General features: G+C 38.2%; 1 protein-coding gene across 1 annotated transcript in view; it reads right to left on the bottom strand.

The window, feature by feature from the left end:
* The window catches only part of COG6 (component of oligomeric golgi complex 6), a 99954-nt gene extending 95037 nt beyond the window's left edge, over positions 1-4917 (bottom strand). Inside the window, exon 1 of the mRNA XM_017542440.2 lies at positions 4674-4917. Coding sequence (XP_017397929.1) covers positions 4674-4916 — 243 coding nt within the window. The 5' untranslated portion in view covers position 4917. The remainder of the gene's footprint in view (positions 1-4673) is intronic.
* Positions 4918-23306: the final 18389 nt, after the last annotated feature.

Below are 23306 nucleotides of genomic sequence, written 5' to 3' on the forward strand. Positions count from 1 at the left end.
TAGGGAAAGGATTCCCTATTTAATAAATGGTGTTGGGAAAACTGGCTAGTCATAGGCAGGAAGCTGAAACTGGACCCCTTCCTTACACCTTATACAAAAATTAACTCCAGATGGATTAAAGATTTAAACGTAAGAACTAACACCATAAAAACCCTGGAAGAAAACCTAGGCAAAGCCATTCAGGACATAGGCATAGGCAAGGACTTCATGACTAAAACACCAAAAGCAGTGGCAACAAAAGCCAAAATAGACAAATGGGACCCAATTAAATTTAAGAGCTTCTGCACAGCAAAAGAAACAATCATTAAACCGGCAACCAACAGAATGGGAAAAAAATTTTTCGCAATCTACCCATCAGACAAAGGGCTAATATCAGAACCTACAAAGAACTAAAGCAGATTTACAAGAAAAAAACAAAAAAACCCATTCAAAAGTGGGTGAAGGATATGAACAGACACTTTTCAAAAGAAGACATATATGAGGCCAACAAACACAAAAAAATGCTCATCATCACTGGTCATTAGAGAAATGCAAATCAAAACTACATTGAGATACCATCTCATGCCAGTTAGAATGGCAATTATTAAAAAATCTGGAGACAACAGATGCTGGAGAGGATGTGGAGAAAAAGGTACACTTTTATACTGCTGGTGGGAGTGTAAATTAGTTCAACCATTGTGGAAGACAATGTGGTGATTCCTCAAGGATCTAGAAATAGAAATTCCATTTAACCCGGCAATCCCATTACTGGGTATATAACCAAAGGCTTATAAATTGTTCTATCATAAAGACACATGCACACATATGTTCATTGTGGCACTGTTTACAATAGCAAAGACCTGGAACCAACCAAATGCCCATCGATGATAGACTGGACAAAAAAAAATGTGGCACATATACACCATGGAATACCATGCAGCCATAAAAAATGATGAGTTTGTGTCATTTGCAGAGACATGGATGAACCTAGAAACCATCATTCTCAGCAAACTGACACAAGAACAGAAAACCAAACACCACATGTTTTCACTCATAGGCAGGTAATGAACAATGAGAACACTTGGGCACAGGGAAGGGAACAACACTCACAGGGCTAGGCAGGGTGGGGGAAGGGGAGAGGAGGGGGTACAACAGGGGTGGGGAGGGGAGGATGGGGAGGGATAACACCAGGAGAAATGCCTGATGTAGGTGATGGTGGGAGAGAATAGAGACAGCAAACCACTGTGGTATGTATGTACCTATACAACAATCCTGCAGAATGCAGGACATGCACATGTACCCCAGAGCCCAAATACAAATTTAAAAAAATATATCCAAAAAATATTGAATGACCTTCAAGTTACTGAAACATACTTATTTCCTGGACACAATAAGGGCACACTTACTTGTTTATAATGTTATATAAACAAGATTATTCATTGCAGAATTGTTTGGAATTGCAAAGACTAGAAATAATTTAAATGTCCATCTCTAAGGTATTGGTTAAATAAATTATGATATACCCATCTACAAAAAAAAATGTATGCACTTACATGGTCTGAGCTTTGACATATAGTAGGTGAAACGTCAAAGCATAGAAACAGTTATGATACCAATAGGTAAAAACTTAAAAGGAATATATACATGCATACTTACTTGCATATACCTAGTTTACACATATATAATGTATACATTAATTATCTCTGAAAGGATCTATTTAAGAATAAGTACTGCAAGCCTCCAGGCTAGGAACTGAATAACTGGAAGCAGAACTTGGAAGAGCTTAAAGGGGAAGGCCTCTCTGAGGTGACTTCGAACTGAGGCCCAAGTGGGAGGCAGTTAGTTATGGGGACAAAGCCTTCTTCAGACAGAACAGTGAGTACAAAGGCCCTAAGTGATAGAAGGAAGCTATGACTGAAGCTATGAGAAATTATTACAATATTAGGCAGGGGAGTAATGTAATACAGATTTATATTTATAAAAGCTTATTCCAACTTTGTAAGGAAAATGAATGGTAGCGGGGTGTAAGAAAAGAGGCAGGTAAGAGAAAAAACTAAAATAATCCAAGTATGATTTGATAGTGGCTTAGACCAAGATGTCAATAGTACAAATGAAAAAGAGATATTCCAAAACACAGCACGGTAGCTTACATCTGTAATCCCAGCAGTTTGGGAGGTTAAGGTGGGAGGATCACTTGAGGCCAGGAGTTTAAGACCAGCCTGGGTAACATAGTGAGACCCCTATCTCTACAAAAACTTAGCCAGGTGTGGTGGCATGTGCCTGTAGGCCCAGCTACCTGGGAGACTGTGGCAGGAGGATCACCTGAGACCACAGGTCAATATCATTACAGTATTAAGCAGGGGAGTAATGCAATATGGTCAAGGCTGAAGTAAAGCCATGTTCTCTCCATTGGACTCTAGCCTGGGACAGAGTGAGATTTGTTTAAAAAAAAAAAAAAAAAGCTATCCAAAATTTTTTTTTCAAAGTAGAACCTATAGTATATGTTTATGGATCTGACAGGAGATATTTTTTAAAAAGTGACAAGAATCCAAAATTACTTATATGCTTCTTGCTTGACTGGGTAAATAGTAATGTTCTTTTTTTTTTTTTGAGACAGAGTCTCGCTCTGTTGTTAGGCTGGTGTGCGGTGGCACAACTTCGGCTCACTGCAACCTCCGCCTCCCAGGTTCAAGCGATTTTCCTGCCTCAGCCTCCTGAATAGCTGGGACTACAGGTGCACACCACCACATCCAGCTAATTTTTCTATTTTTAGTAGAGACGGGGTTTCACCATGTTGCTAGGATGGTCTCGATCTCTTGACCTTGTGATCCCCGCGCCTCAGCCTCCCAGTGCTGGGAATACAGGCATAAGCCACCGTGCCCTGCCCTGGCGATGTTCTTTAGTAACAGTGGAACCAGTTTAGGGAAAAATCAAGAGTTCCGCCCATGTTAAGTTCTATGACGTCAATCAGTATCCAATTGGAGGTATAATATAGACAACTGATTCTACAAATCTGGACCTCAGTGGATGTCAGAAACAGAGTTATAAATTTGAGATTAATCATGCTTTTTACTATTTAAAACCATGAAAGTAAAAGATTTTTCTTACAGAAAGAACATGGATGGAGGAGAGAGCCAAGAACCAAGACATCCCCTTAGTACCCTAAATTCTACAGATATACATTTCTACAACTCCACTACTGTATGTATATTCTAGTAGGCTTCTCCTTTCATGTTTGTTATGTTATTTTGAAATATTGGCTGGACTGACAGAAGTAGTAAAGCTATTTATATAAATTCAATTTAATATTTAAGAGGAAGCCAAAATGTGTTTACAACTATAAATACTTACTGTACCAAAAAAGCCCATAAAGTAAAGCAGTTTCTTTTGACCATAGCCTTGAAATGTCCTAAGGTCTGGTTCAAAGAAGCTGAATGAACGAAATCACACAGACTCAGATGCAAATTACAGTTCCACCAGTTACTAGTTATATGACAACCTAGCTGCACTCTCTTCATGCCTTATTTTCCTCATGGTAATAAGAAGGCCATGTTATCTACATCTGAGTAGCAGTCTTAAATGATATAATAAATACCAATATGACACATATTAAACACTTCATAAATTTTATGATAAAATTAATATTTGTTAAGAAACAATAAGAGCCAGGCACTCTGCAAAGGACTTCACCTAGAGTCTCTCACTGAGTTCTCAAATAACGACCAGGAGAAACTTACTAGTAGTATTCCCAATTCCTAAACAGAAGCTGAGATTAGTTAAGGGGCTTACTCAAATCATAATGCACAAATTTAGTGGTTCTGTCTAATAAGTGGTGGTCCTAAAGCCCTTCTTTCTTATCGATTACATTGCAATGTTATTTTTTTTACACAGAAGAGTCATTTTTTATTGATAGCTTATTTTCATATTCACCTATAAAACTCTCATTTTGATATACAGTACGTTCTTCTTTACGTTACACCGTCATGACCAATTTACCTAGCAACTCGGGGGGACAGAAGAGATAGCTGGGTATGTGAGGAGTGTAAAGGCCAACGTAAGTTTCAGGAGGTACTTAAAGCATGCGGACAGTTTATCTTCTAAAGAAATACAGTCTGAGCCCACAAATCATAGCCAGTGCTTAGCTAACAACAACAAAAACCAGTAGATATGAGTTCATTTCAGCCATGGGCAAAGGTAGTTCTTTCGCGCTGCAAATGATTGTAGTTGTCACCTGTCGACGGAAACGCTCCCTTACGCCTACCACTGCTCTCTTGGTTCCCTGATCCCCATTCGGGCTGCCTTAACTTGCAATCTGCTCTTCTGCATCTATTTCCTATCCTGTCCGGTGCTCTCCTCCTCTCTCTCTGCTCAGACCGCCAAACGCCTCCAGGGATGTTTGGAGGGCTCTTTTCGAGGCGCCACCGTTCACCAATCCCATCCAGAGAGTCTTTAAGGCACCTTTTCAAGTGGAGAGAACACCCAGGAAACCCCTTCGCTTTTCCGGAGGTTGCTGGGGTCCCCCTTCTCACCCGCCCGGCGCCCGCAGCGCAGCAGAGCCCGCAGGTCTGGGGTCACTCGCGGCTCCCTCTGCAGCAGAGACGAAGGAGACGGCGGTGGGTCCCTGACAGACGACGCCCCCAGCCCGGCTGAGACTCGCGGGAACCTGCGACCCCGGACCCACCAGCCCCGGTTACCTTGTCATTATCCAGCCGCGTCTCCAGGATCTTATGCAGCTTGCGCGACAGCGGGTTGTTGGTCGTCGCCGAGGTCCCGCCTGCCCCATTGTTGAGGCCGTTCGCAGCCCCGGTCGCCGACACTGCTACCACCTCCCCACTGCCCTCTGCCATAGCGCAGCGCGTCCCGCCTCCTGCCACCTCAGCCAGGCAGGGAACCCGGAAGCAGCATGAGTATTGCGCATGTGCAGATCGCCTGCGCATGCGCTTCGGTCCCGGAAGGCTCCACCGGGTAACCCTGCCTGGGCTCCCAGAAGCTCGACGGATGAGAAGACACTGGGGGCGGGACAAGACTCTCAAGTGGGAGGAGAAATTTTATAGGATTAGAAATGACTTTGGAATTTTGAATCTGCGACCTTCTGAGCTAACTAGATGTCACTAGCTAAATGAAGTACGTAAAATCCACCAAGACTTGGGCCTGGCATATACATTCAGTGTAAATTAACTGAAAGTTTAAATTTGCCTTATCTGAATTCATTTTTTTTGAAAAGTATTTATTGAAGGCATAGTATGTGCCAGGTACTCTGGTAGGCACTGGAGAATCTACGTTATGTGTCTGAGACAGACAAAGTTGTTAATAGATGTTATTAGGTTGTGATGAGTGCTCAGGGCATGAAGTACAGTGAAAGAAAATGGAGGAAAAGGTCCACTTCACTCAGGGAGGCTTGGAAAGGAGTTGACACTTAAGCTGAGATTTGAAAGAGAATTAGAATGTGAGGAGAAATCATTGCCAGGTAGAAGAAAGTCCTCAAAACAAGATGAACTTGGCTCTAACACAAATGGACCAGAGCCCATGTAGCTGTAAAGTAATGGATAAGAAAGTAACAAGATGAGAAAACTTCCCAGAAAACTTTGGAAAACAAACATCATTGGTTTTTCTCCTTTCTTTTCTCAGTTTTTAAAATTTGGATAACAATAAAATCGCTGGGCTTATTTGTTGGAAACACTATTTGGCTCTTGCAATAAATTTTCCTTGTTTCATATATATCTTTATCCATAGTTACATTGTATATCAGACTTAAGGGAAAATTACCTATTATACAGGTCACATAAAGAAAACACTGACAAAACCACTCATCTCTACTCTAATAAAGAAAAGTTTCAACTATCCAAAAGAAAAAAAATATACAAAAAGAAACAATAGGTATGAATTCAATTAAAAAATACAGAGAACCTAGATGAAGAAAAATTTAAAGTGCTACTGGGAGAACATAAAACTTAAATCAATGAAAAAAATATATCATTCTCTTCAACAGGAAGACTCAACATTGTAAGATGTCTTTTCTCTTTTACAGATAAATTTAAGTTCAGTGTAACCAAAATTAAAATATCAAAGGTGTACCTAAGTGTATATCCACATGCATCTTGACTATACAAAATATTAATATAACATAGAGTTTGCCAAAATGTACAGTTAAAAGGAATGACAATGTTAAGATGCCAAGTCAGGAGGGGTAGGGAAATATCACATATTGTATGACTTCTATATGTGAAATCTCCCAAATAGGTAAATCCACAGAGATAGGAAGTAGATTAGTGGTATCAGTTCATGGTACAGGTTAGATTTTGGAGAGACGAAAATACCCTAAAGCTAAATTGTGGTGATGGTTGCACAACTCTGTAAATATGCTAAAAACCACTGAACTATATACACTTTAAATGAATGAATTGTATGGCATGCAAATTTCATCTCAAAGCTGTCTTTTAGGCCAAGTGTGGTGGCTTACACCTGTATTCCCAGCAGTTTGGGAGGCTTAGGCAGGGAGATCAGTTGAGTTCAGAAGTTAAAGACTACCGTGGGCAACATAGCGAGACCCTGTCTCTTAAAAAAAAAAAATACAAAAACTAGTTGGATGTGGAAGTATGCCTGTGGTCTCAGCTACTTGGAAGGTTGATGTGTGAGTATCCCTTGAGCCCAAGGGTTCAAGCCTGCGGTGAATCATAATCATGCCACTGCTCTCTACTCTAGCCTGGTTGACAGATCAAGGCCCTATCTTAAAATTGAAAAAAAAAAAAAAAGGTTTTATTTTAGAAAGTGAACAAGAGGTAAATAGACAAAGTTTAAGTAATTAAAAAAATTAATTTATATTAGTTTTTAAAAACTTTATTGAGATATAATTTACAGACCATAAACTTCACCTGTTTAAAGTATAAAATATGATAGCTTTTATTTACAGAGTTGGCAAATATCACCATCATCTAATTTTAAGACATTTTCATACTTTAAGAAGAAAGCTGTAGTGATTAGCAATCACTCCCCATTTTCCCCTCTCTACCATCTTAGGAAACCACAAATCTACTCTCTGTCTCTATAGGTATGCCTGTTTGGGACATTTCATATAAACAGAATTGTACAACATGTAATCTTTCATGTCTGACTTTTTCACTTAGCATAATTTTTCAAGGTTCATCTATTTTGTAGCTTGTATGAGTACTTCATTCCCTATTATTGCCAAATAATAATCCATTATATGGATCTCCTGTATTTTATGCATTTGTTTGTCAGATGGATATTTGGGTATTTTCCAATTTTTGGCTTTTATGAATAATGCCTCTATGAATTTTCATGTGAGAGTTTTTGTGTGGATATTTGTTTTCACTTTCCTTAGGAAGATACCTAGGAGTAGACTGCTCTTGTGGTTAACTCTATGTTTAATGTTTTGAGGAACTGTCAAACAGGTTTCCAAAGTGATTGCCCCATTTTTCATTCCCACTAGCACTGTATGAGGGGCTCCAGTTTCTCCACATCCTGACTAACATTTGTTATGGTCTGTCTTTTTTATCTTATCCTTCCTACTTACTCAGTGTGTTGTGATATCTCATTGAGATTTGGCTTTCCACTTCCGAGTGACTAACGATATTGCGTTGTAAGCATTATTTACATATTCTGGATACTAGTCTTATTATTTATTGGAAAATATTTTTTCTACTTTTGTTTGTCTATTCACTTTCTCAATGGCATCATTTGAAAAATAATTGATCTTAATTTGATGAGGGCCAACGTATCAATTTCCTTTTTATTATTTGTGCATTTGGAGTCTTATTCAAGAAATTATTACCCAACCTAGATCACAAAAATGTATTCCTGTGTTTTCTTCTATTACATTGGCACAAAAGTAATTGTGGTTTTTGCTATTATTTTCAATGGCAAAAACTGTGATAACTTTTGCACTAACCTAACAAAATTTTAATCTAAGTGCTAAAACTATAAAGTCTATCTTGTACCTTGAGCTAAGTTTTGTGTATGGATATTAGGTGGGGACCCAATTTTATTGTTTTAAATATGGATATTCAGTTGTCTCCTGCACCATTTGCTGAAAAGACCATTCTTTCTCCCGTCTGAGCTTTTCTATAGATTGAGAAAAAGCAGATGATAAAATCCAGTTTCCATTCATGATAAAAAAAAAACAAGCAAACTCTTAAAAATTGAATAGAAAGGGGCTTCCTTAATTGGATTGAGAGTATATACAAAACAAACAAACAAAAAACCCATGACAAGCATCACACCTAAGGAAATATTTAAAACTTTCTCCTTGACATCAAGAATAAGACAAAAACTATCCACTATCACTACTATTTAGTATTTCACTAGAGGCTCAAACCAGAATCATAAATTAAGAAAAAAATCATAAAGATTAGAGAGAATAAAGAAAAATTCATACTCTTTGTAGGTGATGCAATTGTGTCCCAAGGTAATCCAGAAGGATCTATAGAAAAAATGTTAAAATTAAAATAATAACCTTTCTCACACACATTTTTTTTCAAAACTCCAAAAAGCACAGGACCTTTGAATTCAACTAGCTTGCAAAAGAGGTTGTATGACGCTTTAGTGCCTCATTGCAAAAATATGTTTTTACATTGGTCACAACTTGCTTCATCAGTTATTATTGAAGAGCCCGTAAAGGTGATTAAAAATCTCACATTAAAAGGATATGGAGCCGGGTGTGATGGCACATGCCTGTAATCCCAGCTCCTCAAGAGGCTGAGGCAGGAGAATTGCTTGTACCCGGGAGGCAGAGGTTGCTGTGAGCCGAGATTGCGCCACTGCACTCCAACCTGTGTGAGAAAGCAAGACCCTATGTTTAAACAAAAGAAAAAAGAAAAAGAAATGGTTGAAAGGAGGGCCTTTCCAAACTCCTACTACTCTCCTTTAGATCAAACTTTCCAACCTAAGGCACGTAGCCTGCATGGATATGGCCTAGGACAGCTTTGAATGCCCAACACAAATTTGTAAACTTGCTTGAAAAGTTGTGGATTTTTTGCCATTTTTAAAAGATCATCAGCTATCATTAGTGTTAGTGTATTTTGTGTGTGGTCCAGGGAAGCCAAAATATTGGACACCATTGTTTTAGATGGTTACTTAAGCTTTCTTGCCCTTTGGCTTCTGAAATAAGAGGAAGTCACTTTGTATTGGCTAATGTGGCTTCATCAAAATACAATATGGCATTTATTAAAACTATGTCTAATGAGTCATAGAATGTTCAGCCTTCTGCATTTTTCATTGTGTTGATAATAGTAGCTCCCATTATTTAGCAATTATGTTTATTGAAAATTAGGCCCTGTGCTAGAATTTATTGTACACTATTTTTATCTTCACAGCTACCTTACAACATAAGAATTATTATCATATTATCATGTAATTAGTACTCATATTGATGAGTAAACGAAGACTAAAGAAACCTTTCCAAGGATATATGGCTAATTCAGATAACATAGCTAGGTACTACCTAAGTTGGTATTTAGTTAAAGGGTCGGGCCCGGCTCGGTGGCTAACGCCTGTTATCCTACCACTTTGGGAGGCCGAGGTGGGCAGATCGCTTGAGGTCAGGAGTTGCAGAACAGCCTGGCCAACTTTGTGAAACCCTGTCTCTACTAAAAGTACAAAAATTAACTGGGAATAGTGGTGCACACCTGTAATCCCAGCTACTTGGGAGGCTAAGGCAGGAGAATTTCTTGAACCCAGTAGGCAGAGGTTGCAGTGAGTCAAGATTGTGCCACTGCACTCCAGCCTGGGCAACAGAGAGAAACTCTGTCTCAAAAATAAATAAATACATAAATAAATAAATAAATGATTGTATTACTGCTTTCTTGGTTTTGAGTTGTGTACACCTCTCCCTTGGAATGTAAGCAAAAACTTTTTCAGCTAAACATTCAAATGTATTCTTGTTGGTGTTGCCTTGACCAAGTTCTTACTGCCGTCACACTGACACCAGATTATTTTTCTAAAACAGAGATTTGGTCCTATCATTTTTTTTGCTTTAAAAACCATGATGGTTTGTGAAACAGGTATCCAGTGGAGATCTTTGTTTTAAAAAAGAAGAAAAGAAAAAAAGTAATAAAATGAAATAAAATAAAAACTGTGATGGTAGTTACCAAATAAATGAATGCTTTATTATGGTATACACATTACCTTCATCATCAGAGCTTCATAATCAGATTTCATGTTATCACTCTGGCCTTATTTCTAGGCACTTGCTTTATAACTGCAACATTCTGGACATACTCTGTCTGCTAGGCTACAAATGCATTACGAACTTTCATCTCCTTACATTGGTTCTTACACCCCACTTGTGTTAGTCCATGTGGGCCACTATAACAAAATACGTAAACTGGAGAGCTTTTAAACAACAGAAATTTATTTTTCACAGTTGTGGAGGCTGGGGAGTCCAAGATCAAGGCACTGGCATATTCGGAGTCAGGTGAGAGCCCACTTCCTGGTTCATAAACAGCTCCTTCTCACTGTAATTTCACAGGTGGAAGGAAGTGGCTATTGAGTTCTTTGAGGTCTCCTTTGCAAGGACACTAATCCCAGTCATGAGAGCTGCACCCTCATGGCCTAATCGCCTCCCAAAGGCCATGCCTCCTAATTCTAACTTGGGAATTAGGATTTGAACTTATGAATTTTGAAGGCACACAAAGATTCAGATTATAGCACCACTCTTTCAGGAAAGCCTTCTCTTGTGAATATGGCAATATTCTATTTGTCCTTCAGGCCCCACTCAAACAATTCTTTTTGCCTTCATGGAGCCCCCTACCTTTCCAATGAGAAGAATTCATTGGCCCCTCATGAAAATTCCATATTATATCCTTGTTTTAACATTTATTTTTGCAATTGTTGCTCCCCCACTAGATTCTAAGTACCTGGATGATGAGGACTATGTCACTCATCTTTGTCTTCCCAGTTTCCAGCACAGCATCAGGCACAATGTATGTGCTTTAGTAAGCTAAAGGCTTGCTCAATGAAAAGGATTGAAATAAAGTTTTACGGCTTTATAAGTTAGGGTTCTTAATTGCAATTGTTAGGAGCAGACCGAGGATTATTTAAATAGAAATTTATTTATTGAAATAATAGTGGATAGGTCTTAGATTAACAAGAAAGAGGAAGAAACAAGCTTGTAGGAGAGGCAAAAACATAAGGAGGCTAGGCACACATAACCATCATCAAAATCACGGCATGCAACAACTCATCATGGACACATTGTGAGATGGACAGATTGCTCCATCCACAATGTAATGTCTGCAAAATGCTATAACAATGCCTGGTTATGAAATAAGATGTATAGAAGTTGCATTATCTAATTTGGAAAATAACACACAGCCGCCATGTTTATCTGAGCTGTGTCACACCACCATCAGTGAATCTATACAATCAACTTTCTTTTCAGTTCAAGTCTCATACAATAATTCCTCATTCTCAGACAAACCATATATATTTAAACATATTTCCTATTCTCTTTCAGCCTCAGCTTTCATCTGGCACACATATGTCCATGCATATACATAAAAACATAGTCTAGTATTAAGGTATAAATATTCATGTACTTTTTAAAGCTCTGCTTGTGTCCTCTTTCCTGTATAGACTCATTCATTCATTCTCTGAAAGCAAAATTCTAATTGTGTTCACTTGTCTATTCTTGTAGTCCCAGTCTGTAAGGTTGCCTTGCTTATTCAATACATACCACATTTAACCCCACAATAGCAAGGTCTCCAATTTAAATATCACAGTTAGTAATTTCATTATTCATTATATGCCCGGCCCCATATTTGTGATATCCTCTTATTCCAGTTTTGGAAACACAAAGGTAAGTTACTGGATTAGGGATGGTGAGAGTGAAAAATAGCATAGAAGCTAGAGGTTGCTTAAAAATATGGAAAGATCCATGATGAAGAGGAGGTGGAACATAGAGCACAGAAATGCCAAGTCATCCATGAGGCCAGCCTTTGTGCAGCACCACTGTTAGCTCCTGATGAGCCTCAGCCCTGGAAGCATATGGCTGGTCAGTAATCAGAACTGGCCTTTAAGAGTATTCTAAACTCTGCCCCCAGTAGATGCCTAAGGAACCTCACCTGGTATATGAAGGGGAGTTTGCATGCCTATCAACGAATCAAATCAAAGAGTCTAAATTAATTCTCCATTTTATCTAATCAATACCTTTATCTTACACTTATCTACCATGTTTGCCCAATTCTCTTCACCAATATAGTGAAAAGGAAAATTAACTAACCCAGATATCAGCAAAACACAGCATAGCTCTTAAAAAGTGTTGATTAAAGACAAAATCTCGCTCTGTCGCCCAGGCTGGAGTGCAGTAGCTGGCTGACTACAACCTCTGTCTCCCAGGTGCAAGCAATTCTCCTGCCTCAGCTCCAGAGTAGCTGGGATTACAGGCACAAGCCACCAAGTCAGGCTAATTTTTGTATTTCTGGTAGAGACGAGGCTTTACCATGTTGGTCAGTCTGGTCTCGAACTCCTGACCTCAACTGATCCTCCTGCCTCGGCCTCCCAAAATGCTGGGATTACAGGCCTGAACTGCAGACTCCCATCTGACATTTTAATCTCTGGCACAGAGCCACTGAATCTCATAAGAGTGCAAGAGGAGGAAGTTTTGTGTTATAAAGGAGAAGAGGAGGGGGAAGAAAAAAGAAAATAGTTTAAAAAGAAAAGAAAATATTCCATATGTAATTTTTTACTGCTGACCGATTTTGAAAGTCTCTAATTAAAGTTTTTAAAGTGTGATTCCCTAGATGATAAGCTTGAGCATCACCGGAAAACTTGCTAGAAATGCAAATTAGCAGGCCCCACCCTAAACCTAGTTAATCCAAAACTCTGAGATTGATTGGATGGGGCCCAGCAGTCTGTATTTTAACAAGTCCTCCAGATGACACACAATAAAGTTTGCATTCTTCTGTGGTATGGTGTATGTGGGTTTTTCAGTAAAGGAGGATCCAAATATGACAGACTCCTAAAAGAAGCTTTATCTCTACAATAACTTTGTTTACTCTCTCTCCTTCTCTCACTGATTCTTACAAACCTACACAGATTACACATTTATAAAAATAAATAATAAATGAAGAATAAAAAGTAGAATTTGCATTCTGATAATTGCATACACGCCTCATCTATTTTCCTAGTTACTACTAAGATATCTTGAAGTTTAAGAATGGGTGTTATTCATCTATATACCCCACAGCAACAGTTAGTATAATGCTTTATCCATTTAATAAATACTTGTTAATAGAAAAATAAAATTGTTCCTTTATGGGAAGAAGGTTTTATGTTTGGAATGTTCAGAAGTATCCAGTTAGAGGTGGGACATTTTAAATTAATGTTTAAAATTTGTGTAACATTTCCATCTAGTAATAAAAACACAATGTGTGTGTTAATATCTTAAACACAGTGGAAGTTAATGACTGCAATCAAGAAAAACAATTCAAATTAAATATTCTACTAATTTCCAGTCGATAGCATCATTCTCCTATACTAAGGAAAATCATATTCTTAGGTCAGTCCCAGGTTCTTAAAACATATTGAGTAAATCATGGTTAATGATGATAATATTGACATTAGGGCTATAAGCCTTTAGGTAAGAAATCATTGGAAAATTTTATATCATTCCTGGCAACTTAAAACATATTTGTGCTGATCAGCAAATTGGCAAATATTTGCTAATAACCAACCGACTAGAAAAAGTACATGTTATTACTGAAGTATGATAAAATTTGAAAATGGTAAGACCATAAAAATTAAGCACAGTTAAAAGCAATTTATTTCATAAGCACAGATTTATGGCTCAGTTAATCAATATTTGAATTAAATGTGTGTTGCTCAGTTGTTAAGCCATTTCTCTACAAACTGCAAATTAATATTAATGAGAAATTCAGTGGCATTCAGCAGCAGCATTCTGTCACTGTGCTAAAGTAATCATTGATTTTAATTTTAAATATTAATGAAATGTGATTTTTTGTGTGTGTCAGCTTTAGGCAATAATTTCAAAAAAAAGGCAAGATTGGAGTCAGATGAGACCCTATCATAGGCAATTTGAGAGCAAAGCTGTCATTAGTGACTGGTTAGCAAAATTTGAATCACTCTTCAGCAATTAGCAGATGATTGTGAATAATTACTTCCTTTATTATGAACAACTGACCCCAGGGTTATTTGGTTTGGAGTTTGTGACCAGTATGTCTAAAGCGCTGCCTGGTGGCAGATATGGAGCGATTCATTCTGAACAAATAATTCAATCATAAGTCCAAGGAACAGAGCCATGAAAACCAGCTGGCGCTTTGTACCAGGGGACAGAAGAGCTGAGAGAAAAGCCTGGGAAGCAGTGACAACAGGTGAGCCCCTCCACCAACTTTGGTGTTATCCCAGGATCTTGGTGGGAAAGGCCTGATAAAAATTGAACAGCGTATTATTGAGCCTAGCCCTACTCTTTACATCTGGTAGAGTGAAAACAGGATATTTTAATCATCCTGAAGTAGAGAAAACTTTTCACCTTTCTGAAGGGATGGGGAACAGTTCTTTAATCAAGATGAGAGGATTCCAAAGCCTAATTTACATGTCTCAGAAATCTGGAGAACAAAAAGTTGCCAGATCTTGTCAACCTGGCAGGGTCCCTAAACCAGACCCTATCTTTCTCTCTCTGGAACTTCTGACCTAGAAAGCATATCAGGTGGGTGACAATATACAAGGAGAAATACTCTTTTTCTCTTGCATAAGTCCAGGCTGGCTCCTCAGAGTGTTGTGTCTAAAACCTATTCTCTGTTTTTTAGGGTAAAGGATAAACATCATTATTGCTGTTATTAGAAATTAAAAGCTTGTGAGTCACCTGCCTGGAACTGACATCAAAATAAAAATTACTTATAAAGTATGTGTCTACATATTTGCCATGTCTGACTTAAATTTATGATAATGAGTTCTTAAACTGAAATTTTCTTTCAAAGGCATTGAATTAATGTAGCTCATTTCTATTTAACTTTAGGAAGCAAAGTTTTTTTGCAATGTCTTATGATGTTAATATCACTTCTTTCTTAAATAAAAAATGAAAATGACATTTTTTGATGTATTATAATTTCACTTGTTCTGTGATCTTTATTTCTGAAGAAATACACGTCAATTTACAGGGTAACTCTCTTAAAAATAAAAAGCAAACAATTATTTGTTGAAATCATGATATCCTTCAAAAGGTAAGAAATAGTTTAAATTAAGTATAATGAAAGAATAGTTAATTGCCAATAACTCTTTTATAGGCAATGATATTAATAATTTCATAATGAGGTCTTCCTGTCGGAAAGGAGCATAAAATATAGACATTGCACAGAAAAATAAATACATATTATTGAGCCTAATATTTCCATTTGTTCCTAGCAGGGTGCAAACAATATACCCTGACAATCAAAGCATTAATTTTAATTCAAAGAATTAAAATATTTCCCAAAATGCTTCAGATAACATTTGATTTGTCATTAGAAATAAAACTACTCCCTACTATTTTAAAATGCTGTGCTTGCAATAGCTATGTATACGTTTAAAACATTTTTGAATGTCCATACACTATATGGAACTTTGGTTATTCAGTGACTGTAAGAGCTACATTAAATGCATTTTTGGAATAGAACAGTGTATAAATATTAAATTAGCAAGTTTGGGAATATTAATATAAGCATATTTTATACATTTATATGTAAATGCTTGTTTATATACATAAGTGATATAAACAAGCATTGTTTATGTCGTGATATATGAATGATTACATAAACATGAAGAAAAAAACCAGATTGTTGAAGGAATAAGAGAGATCATGTAGGAGAAGGGGAAATTCACAGAATAAAAGCCTTCACTAAACCGTGTCTCTACTAAAAATACAAAAAAATTAACTGGGCACAGTGGCGCATGCCTGTAGTCCCAGCTACTCAGGAGGCTGAGGCAGGAGAATTGCTTGAACCCAGGAGGTGGAGAGTGCAGTGAGCTGAGATCGTGCCACTGCACTACAGCCTGGGTGACAGTGTGAGACTCTGTCTAAAACAACAACAACAACAACAAAGGCTTCACTAAAACGATAGCATGTGTTCTTATTCATGTAAAATTTAAAATGTGTGAGTAGAAAAATTAGACCTAAAAAATAGTTCCAGGAAAGAGTACTTTGGGAAGATGGAGAAATAGAAAGCATCAGGAATTAGTCTGTACACCTTAACAATTATACAGTGTTTGTCTGATGTAACTATTTTGGAACTTTGGAGTCTATTCAAGCCTTGCAAATTCCAGAGGAAATTTTGGAAGGTAAATTGCAGTTAATTCTGGTAAATTTCAGCTCTTCCTTCAGTAGTGGATACCCGTCCTTCACTCCCAGTCCTGTGGCAGGCAGTTGTGAGGAGGAGTTTTGGAGCATCTTATATGCACTTAGTGAGAGCCAGGGTGGGCAATAAGGACTCTGCCCTCCAAATATCAGGGATTTGTGTTCTAATTGCTGGTTGCTGCTTCTGATGCAAGAATTTGGCATTATTCCTGGATTCTCTATTCTGTTCCATTGGTCTATGTGCCTATTCTTATATCAGTACCATGCTGTTTTGGAAACTATAGCCTTGTAGTATAGTTTGAAGTCAGGTAATATGATGCCTCTAGGTTTGTTTTTTTCACTTAGTCTTGCTTTGGCTATGTGGGCCCTTTTTTGGTTCCATATAAATTTTGGGATATTTGTTTCTAGTCCTGTGAAGAATGATGATGGCATTTTCATGAGAATTGTATTGAATTTGTAGATTGCTTTTTGCAGTATGGTCATTTTCATAATATTGATTCTACCCATCCATGAGCATAGGATGTGTTTCCATTTGTTTGTGTCATCTATAATTTCTTTCAGCAGCATTTTGCAGTTTTCCTGGTAGAGATCTGTCACCTCCTTGATTAGTTATATTCCAAAGTATTTTATTTTATTTTTTTGCAGCTGTTGCAAAAGGGGTTGAGTTCTTGATTTGATTCTCAGCTTGGTCATTGTTGGTGTACAGCAGAGCTACTGATTTATGGACATTGATTTTGCATCTGAAACATTGCTAAATTCATTTATCAGATCTAGGAACTTTTTGGAAGAGTCTTTAGGGTTTTCTAGATATATGATAATATTACCTGTGAAGAGCAACAACTCCAACCTGGAGTTGGAGACGGGGAGCGCCTACAAGGCTCTTTCCACTACTGCTTCTGATTTTATATTCATGCTAAATCTGTTTTGGCTTTAGGTAAGGTTAAATCCTTCTCCCACAATCTGGATTTTCAGGTTCCCCAGTGGGGACATGTGTTTGGAGGCAGGTTTGCCCCTCCTCTCACATTTTGGGAACTCAGTTTTTCACCTGTCTCGGGAATTTGCTGCGGCCTGCCACTTCTTTCAAAGGATGTATGAATTGTTTGGTTTTCCTTGTACTTTCCTGTGGTGGTTCTTGGAGCAAAAGTCCATGGTGTGAGTCTCCACATGTTCTGTCTGTCCAAATGAAGCTGCACATTAGCCCTGTCTCCAATCTGCCATCTTCCTCCTCCCTCTTCTTTATTAGAATTTAATGATGAGAAACTTGTTGTGAAGAGTAGAAAGTATTTTGAAGATGATGCCATGAGTCCTGTGGGTGGGTTCTGGCTTTTTGTTTAATTCCTTTGTATGACTTTTAGCAGGATAAAACTTCCCTGAGTTTGCTTTTTCATCTCTAGATGGAAATAATCCCATCAGGCCTACCTCACAGGGCTGTTGTGGAAGTTTACATGAGAAAAATCATCTGAAAACACATTCTAATCTGTGCCATGTCCTTCAAATGTGAGGTGTAGTTGGGCATATTGGCTCATGCCTGTGATCCCAGCACTTTGGGAAGCTGAGGAAGGAGAATTACTTGAGGCCAGAAGTTTGAGACCTGGGCAACATAGTGAGGCCCAATCTCTATTTAAAAAATGTGAGGTGTTATCCACAAGAATGTCCAGCACAGAGAAGGATGTAGAGCAAGTTCTTAATATTTTTCTAAATTATATCTTTGATGTGGCTCTATGGCTTAGTTGGTTAAAGCACCTATCTCATAAATTATATCTTGGACTACTTGGAAATTTACAGAAAATTTGCAAAGACACTGTGAAGAGCTCCCATATACCCTTCACTCAGTTTTAGTTTCCCCTAGTGTTATCATTGTACTAACATACAATGGTAAATTTGTCCAAACTAAAAAGACCAACATTGATACTGTACTATTAACTAAACCCCAGACTTCCACCAAACTGATATCCCCGTTTTTCTACTAAAATCCTTTTTCAGCACCAGGATCCCGTGCAGAATACTGTGGTGCATTTAACCCTCAGGTCTCTGTAGTCTCCTGTGCTCTACAACAATTTCTCAGTCATTCCTTGATTTTCATGATTTTGACAGTTTTGAGGAGTTCTGGTCAGGGATTTTGTAGGACAGCCCCCAATCTGGGTTGGTCTGTTGAGGTTATGGGATTTTGGAAGGAAAACCATGGTGGTGAAGTGCCCTTTTTTCATATAATATCAGGGATACTTGGTGTCCATATGACATTATTGGTGATGCTCACCTGAGTCACCTGGTTAAGGTGGCACCTGCCAGGCTTCTCCACTGAAAAGGTACTATTTTTCCCTTTCCATGCTCTAGTCTTTGCAAGTGAGTCACTTAGTCCAGTCCATCTTCAAGGGTTAGGGTGATAAATTCCCTCTTTGGTGCAGTGGGAGAGGGGGAAATACATAATTATTTGGAATTCTTCTGTAAGGAAACAGTATCTTTTTTTATTTTTCGAGATGGAGTTTCAGTCTTATTGCCCAGGCTGGAGTGCAATGGCACAATCTTGGCTCTCTGCAACCTCTGCCTCCTGGGTTCAAGTGATTCTCCTGCCTCAGACTCCTGAGTAGCTGGGATTACAGCTGCCCACCACCATACCCAGCTAAGTTTTTTATTTTTAGTAGAGATGGGATTTCACCATGTTGGTCAGTCTGGTCTCGAGTTCCAGACCTCAGATGATTCACCCACTTCAGCCTCCCAAAGTGCTGGGATTACAGGCATAAGCCACCGCACCCAGCCAGGAAACAGTATCTTTTAAACCTTTGAATAACAGAAACAATATTGATTGACATGAGGTTCAATTTATATTCTCTACTTGCTTAACTTCTGGTAAGAAAGCTAAGATTAGTCTTTGAGCCAATAGGCAGAGCACAGGTGAGAGAATGAAGAGTCACTAAAGACCTAGAAAACCCACAAACTAGAGAATAAGCCTCATTATGCCTGAGAGTTGACTGTCATTCCAGCTACCTCAGTGACAAAGAGCAGAGCTTCCTAATGTGGGAAACCGTACTCCTGGGAGATCAGCAGATGTCGCTATTGAGTAACGACCGTGTAGCATCTCTCTCACTGGGTCTTTGCCTAAATACTAAGTTCTTGCTGTAGACTGAAGAAGCAACATTCTAAACCTGTCATTTAAATTCTTCCCTGGAAGATATTTTAAAATTTAAATAAGAGAAGTAATATGTATTCAGTTTCTGCAAACTGATCAAGGTAAAACAGTGTGTGTGGGTTTTTACATCAATTCTAAAGTCTGATATAGACTATTTTAGTGGAAACCTGGGTAAATATTCCATTTAATTTACTGTTTTGTCAGGAGGCTTTCTTAAACATTTGATACTCAGATGTGTCTTTATTGTTGCAATGATAAATATGGACAATAATATGAAGAATTAGAAGGTCATGGATATTTTTTCAGACTAGTGTGTTTTGTATTTTATCCACAAAACTCATTTTCAAAAGTAATTGTTAGCTAGAGTTGATATAAATCAGTTAGCGCTTTGATTGCATGTATGAGTTAATGTTTTTTAAGAAGGATTTCAAGATTGTACTAATGAACCCAAAGTGCTCCATAGAACCCAAAGCACTTTCGCATCTTAAAGTTACTTAATAGGACCATCTGGGCCTCAAATTGTGAGTCCGGTATTTTTGACTCTGCTAAGGTGGCTACTAAACTAGATTGTCAAAATAAACTCAGAAATAGGGAGAGAGAAAGAAAACAAAGTTAGAGTTGGACTTAATTAGAGCAAGAAAAATCTCACTTTTGGAGGCTTCGCTCTTAGATTTCTTGAGCTCAGAGTGAATGTGTATTCCTCTCACTTCTCCATTGTTTGATTTTCATTAAAATGTATCAAAGTATCAAAGATCATGTTCATTGGAAAATCTTTATTGGCTACCGTTTTGTTCAATATAGTAAGCTGATCAACACATCAAAATTAGGGTTCGGTCTGACATTTTTATTTATATGAAAAGCTTGGTCAGAATTTATCTTTTCTTTGAAAAGGAACTGTGGAAAACATAATAGATTGCATGTTGAATAATCATGTTTTTAAAAGAAGGTTCGTTTTAGTTTCATATAACAATTCATCTCAAAAGGGTAGGTCAGACGTTTATTGTAAGTTTGAATGTGTTGAATTATTTCTTGCTAACTGATTCTAGAATAATAGAAGAGAAACATTATTATTGATACAATAGTAGCCACCATTTATTGAGCAATTACTACATGCCAGGCATGGTTTTAATACATATATTATCTCATTTAGCCTTTAGAGTAAAGGCTATGTATTAATATTTAATACATATATTATCTCGTTTAGCCTTTGGAATAACACTATGGTCAGAGATTATTATCTCTACCTTGCAGATGAGCATATTGAGTTTTAGACACCAGCCAAATGTATTAGTCCATTTTCACACTGCTGACAAAGATATACCTGAGATTGGGCAATTTACAAAGAAAGAGGTTTAATTGGACTCACAGTTTCATATGGCTGGAGAAGCCTCACAATCATGGCAGGAGGCAGGGAGGAGCAAGTCATGTATTACATGGGTGGCAGCAGGCAGAGAGAGTGCTTGTACAGGAAAACTCTTGTGTTTAAAGCTATCAGATCAACCAGGTGCAGTGGTTCACGCCTGTAATCATAGCACTTTGGGAGGCTGAGGTGGGCGGATCACCTGAGGTCAGGAGTTCGAGACCAGCCTGACCAAAATGGTGAAACCCCATCTNTGGGAAGACCTCACAATCATGGTGGAAAGCAAGGAGAAGCAAGCCACATCTCACATGGTGGCAGGCAAAGAGAGAGCTTGTGCAGGGAGACTCTGAAGAAAAAAGCCATCAGATCTCATGAGACTCATTCACTTTTATGAGAACAGCACAGGAAAGACCCACTCCCATAATTCAATCACCTCCCACCAGGTTCCTCCACATGGGAATTGCGAGAGTTAAATTCAAGATGAGTTACAAACCATACAGCTTGGTTTGGAAGAGAGAATGGGAGGTGGGAACACAGCCAAACCATGTCACTAAGTAACTTATCTAAGATAAGAAAACCAGTGAGTGGCAATGCTCAGATCTGTCTGTCCTACACTACAGCTAGCCTTCCTCTCATAGGAGGTATTTCTATGGCAAAATCAAATTCAAATCAATTCTGTCTTGGTAGCAGCAAATCATTATGCTATTTCTGATGTTTCTACTTACATTTATTACATGTCAACATTTAATCCAAGAAAATCTGGGAAAGTACCTAGACAAAAAAAATAAATTCTTTTTAATATTAAAGAAAAAAGTAATTGGAGTTAGGTTAATTGTACCATGTTATGTTTAGGGTCTCGACCTTAGCATGCACCTGGTAAATCAATTGTTCCCTGTAATTCATCTTAAAAGAGCTTGTCAGACATTTACTGTAGATTTGAATCTATCAAGCTTTTTTTAAACTAAATAACTTCTAAGATGGCAGAATAGAAATTATGTAGAACCTGGGTAGGGAAATAGATGATTTAAAACTGATGGTTTGGATTAATTTAGTACATTTGGAAGCCTGACATCAGATTGTTCTATCCTTATCCTGCACTGATTAGTGCTGATTAGTGCCACAGAATTATTATTATGGCTTAAAAAAAATTAAAGATTATTATTTTTATCTAAGTAGTATATGAATAAGAAATGGGAGAAAAGTTAATCAGTGGCACAGTGGTGCATTCATTCACCTATATTCCTGCTGTGGTTTATTTAATCTGCAAAAAGCTTATCTCATGTAGCTAACAAAATTTTCTGATACCAGCCTGATTGGCTACTGGTAATTACTTTATCAGTCTCATTCTGTAACTGGGTTTTTTCTTGGGTGCTGGTCAGGCACAGCTCCCCCAAGAGAATGCTGTGGGTTCTTGATCTCCAACCTCTTAAAGAATAAGCGATGGGACCACTGCAGGTCACATGCTCATAAAAGTGAATATCGGACCCAAGAAGTGTTGCAGAACGGTGATTTTATTGAGGTAGAGAAAAGAGAAGGAAAGGAGAAGAAGAGAAAGACTTCCACAAAGAGTATGGAAGGGGGTTCCAGAGGAGAAATCCTAGAGGGAAAAGGGAGCTCCCACCATGCGAGAGGGGATTCCAGAGAGCTGGAAATCCAGCGTGGGTGAAGGAACAGGGGAATTTATCCTGGGAGACATTCCCCCCTTCCCAAGTTCCTCTGGCCAATGAAAGGAGTTCCTTAGAACTTCTGCTGGAGTGATGACTTTTAGTTTCTTCCCGTGCTCTTGAAATTCAAACATAAACCATTAAAACTCCTGGATGAAGAGAGATGGGAGGGGGGCATGGTGCTGGGAAGTTCTTGCCCTTAAAACTACCCCACCTCATGGACCCGGAAAGAGAACATGTTCCCTCAATGCCACAAACTTTATGTAAATCATTGCTATATGCGGAATGTTTGTATCCCTCACAACATTCAAACATTGAGACCTAACTCCCAATGTGATGGTATTCAGAGGTGGGGACTTTGGGAGATGATCAGGTTATAAGGACAGGGCCCTCATACTGGGATTAGTGCCCTTATAAAAGAGATCCCAAGAGCTCCGGTAGTGCAATCGGTTAGCACACGGTACTTATATAAAAGAGATCCCGGAGAGCTCCCTCACCCCTTCTGCCTTGTGAAGATACCACAAGACAAGACAGCTGTCTATGAACCAGAAAGCTGGTGGTCACAAGACACTGAATCTGCCAGTGTCTTGATCTTGGATTCTCCAGCCTTTAGGACTGTAAGAAATACATTTTTATGGTTTATAAGACCCCTGATTTATGGTATTCTGTTATATAGTATTAAGTATTCTGTTACATATATTTATGGTATTCTGTTGTGGTATTCTGCTACTAAAGTAATGGCAAAAACATCAATTACTTTTATACCAACCTAGTAACAGCCCTAAGGAACTAAGACAACCATACAGCTTTGTTTGAAAGAGAGAATGGAAGGATGGCCAGATTCCTCATTTTATGTTGTTACTTCTCCAA

The sequence above is a fragment of the Cebus imitator genome, unplaced genomic scaffold (assembly GCF_001604975.1).
Source record: "Cebus imitator isolate Cc_AM_T3 unplaced genomic scaffold, Cebus_imitator-1.0 Scaffold145, whole genome shotgun sequence".
NCBI classification, from domain to species: Eukaryota; Metazoa; Chordata; class Mammalia; order Primates; family Cebidae; genus Cebus; species Cebus imitator.